General features: G+C 41.6%; 1 protein-coding gene across 1 annotated transcript in view; it reads right to left on the reverse strand.

The window, feature by feature from the left end:
• LOC113820363 (flexible cuticle protein 12) overlaps positions 1-1,621 on the reverse strand; it is a 2,743-nt gene extending 1,122 nt beyond the window's left edge. Inside the window, exons 1-2 of the mRNA XM_070118540.1 lie at positions 1,505-1,621; positions 381-595 (exon numbers count right to left, since the gene is read on the reverse strand). Coding sequence (XP_069974641.1) covers positions 381-595; positions 1,505-1,528 — 239 coding nt within the window. The 5' untranslated portion in view covers positions 1,529-1,621. The remainder of the gene's footprint in view (positions 1-380; positions 596-1,504) is intronic.
• Between the last annotated feature and the right edge of the window lie 879 nt (positions 1,622-2,500).

Below are 2,500 nucleotides of genomic sequence, written 5' to 3' on the forward strand. Positions count from 1 at the left end.
GTCGTACCGATGACAATAATTGGTAGTGCTACAAACAATATGATAATGATAACCGTAATAAAAATGGTAATGATAATAATGATAATGACGATACTACAACTACTATTATTAATATTACTTCTGCGAACAATAAAGTGATAAAGATAGTAATAAAACAATCACATCTTAAGTAATATTTTCTCCTTTCTCCCTCTCCATCTAGTCCTCCTCCCCACCTGTCATTTTCCCCTTCCTTTCCTCCTTTTCCTCTTCGTTCCTCCTCCTCCCCTTCATCCCCCTTTCCACTTCCATCTCCTTGTCCTTCTCCTCCTCTCCTCTTCCCCCCCTCTCCCCATTCTCCCCTCTCCCTTTTCTCCCTCTTCCTCCCTTCCCCCACTCACCTCCAGCCTCCCTGTGTGACCTGGCCGTAGTTCTGTCGGCCGACCTCGTCCCTGTAGATGCCGTTGCCTGTGCCGTAGGAGAAGGAGTAGCCCCCGTAGGCGTCCTGCGAGCGGTCGTCCTTCAGGATCGGGATCACGACTCTAGGGGCGTAGGGGGTGAGGGGGAAGGCCCGGGTCCCTGCTGGAAGGAGTCCTACGACTACCACCACGACGCTCTGGGGGCGGGGGGGGGGGGGGGGAATCACACGGGGGAAAAGTCTACTAGTAATAATGATGATAATGATAATATCAATGATAATGATGATAATAATATTTCTAATAATAATGGTGATACAATGATAATCATATTTATTATCATTATGACAATAATGGTGATATTCATCATTATGATGGTAATAATTATATCTATTATTATTATGATAATGAAAATAATAACAATGATGAGTAATTGTGATAATAATGGTGATAAGACTGCTAATATGAACACTAATCCTACGAGAATGGTGATGGCGTGAAGTAGACGCAAAAAGGATGTGAAGGAGACAAGTTGGTTTGGAAGACATAAACGCCGGGAAAGAAACTGAACCTGTGCCACTGACAACCATTAAAGAAGAGCTAACATCTTTTCCTTACTGTACTTTTCAGTTAGGTGTAACGGAAGGGCGCTTATGTATACATCTGTCTGGTTGTATGTGTCGGTTCGAATATTCACTATGTGTGTGTGTAATGTGATCTATCGAACATGTAATGACAATTACTGAATGAATATACAGGTGCTTGGGAATACCATCAAAATGGATATATTGCATGGTAATTCATTGATAGATAAAAGATATTGAGGACTTACAATAATCATGGTATTGGGTAGACATAATCATCAAAAAAGTAAAAATCTCAGATGTTGATTTTAAAAACACGAATGGAAGCAAATGATTCTCAAATTCAGCACTTGTATAGGTTTCAGTATTACACATCATCATGGAATATCTTCAGGATTATCACGAAACCTTGGTGAAAGAAGGAACATCGAATCTTTAACTCCTTTTTGTAAGAAACAAATTTCAGTCGCTCTTTTTCAACAAGAATTCCGACAAACGCGATCGACGTATTACGCAATCACTCACAAGGGCGATTCCGGCGAACTTCATTTTACTCGAGTTTTCTTCGGATTAAAGGCAGCGGAATCCTCGCAGACGAGCGATGCAACGGGCGAGTCGGTTCCTGCTTGAGGGCGATCTTGGGAGTGGATTGAAGTCGTGAGTCTCTTCCTCTTTATATATGCTGCGTGGGACGGGTGGTAATTGCAGGGAGGGGGGGAGGGGGGGAGGCAGGGCTGAGGGGCGGGAGGGAAAGGTAAGGGTCTGTTTGAGGGGGTAGGGGGAGGGTAAAGAATGAAGGGAGACGATGGAAAGACAAAATAGGAGAGGAGAATGGGAAGGAGAAGGAGAAGAAAGAGAGAGGAGGGGAAGGGGGGAAGGAAGCCGGGTGAAGTGGAGGAGGAGGAAGAGAGTAGGGAGAAGGGAGGACTAGAGAAGGCGGAGGGGGCGGAGAGGATGAAAGAGGAGGGGAGAAGTGGGGAGGGGGAGAGGGGGGAGCTGCGGTAAAGAAAGGGATTTATGGCGGCATACGTCACACTAGCATCTTTCTACTCCTTCTTCCCTTCTCCTCCCCTTCCCTCCCCACTCCCCCATTCACACCTGCTCCCCATTTCAAATAGACTTATATCACACTTCATGTATCTGGAATGAAACCGACTGGTGTGTTTACTCATGAATCGAAATCATTCTTAGCAATGAATGTACATGGACATAAAAAAGCACGCACATCTTGTGTGAAATATACTTCAGTATATCATTTGCATGCATCATTATCATTATTGTTGTTCTTGCTATCATTATTATTTTTATTGTTATCGTTATCATTATTATTTTTATTGTTATCGTTATCATTATTATTGTTATTATTATTATCATTATTGTCATTGTTATAATGATAATGAAAATAGTAATAATGATAACAACAACAATAATTATGATATTAATGATAATGTTGATAATGATAAAAATTAAGTTTATCATCATCATTATTATCATTATCATTATACTTAATATCATCATCAT

The sequence above is a fragment of the Penaeus vannamei genome, chromosome 42 (genome assembly GCF_042767895.1).
Source record: "Penaeus vannamei isolate JL-2024 chromosome 42, ASM4276789v1, whole genome shotgun sequence".
Lineage (NCBI taxonomy): Eukaryota > Metazoa > Arthropoda > Malacostraca > Decapoda > Penaeidae > Penaeus > Penaeus vannamei.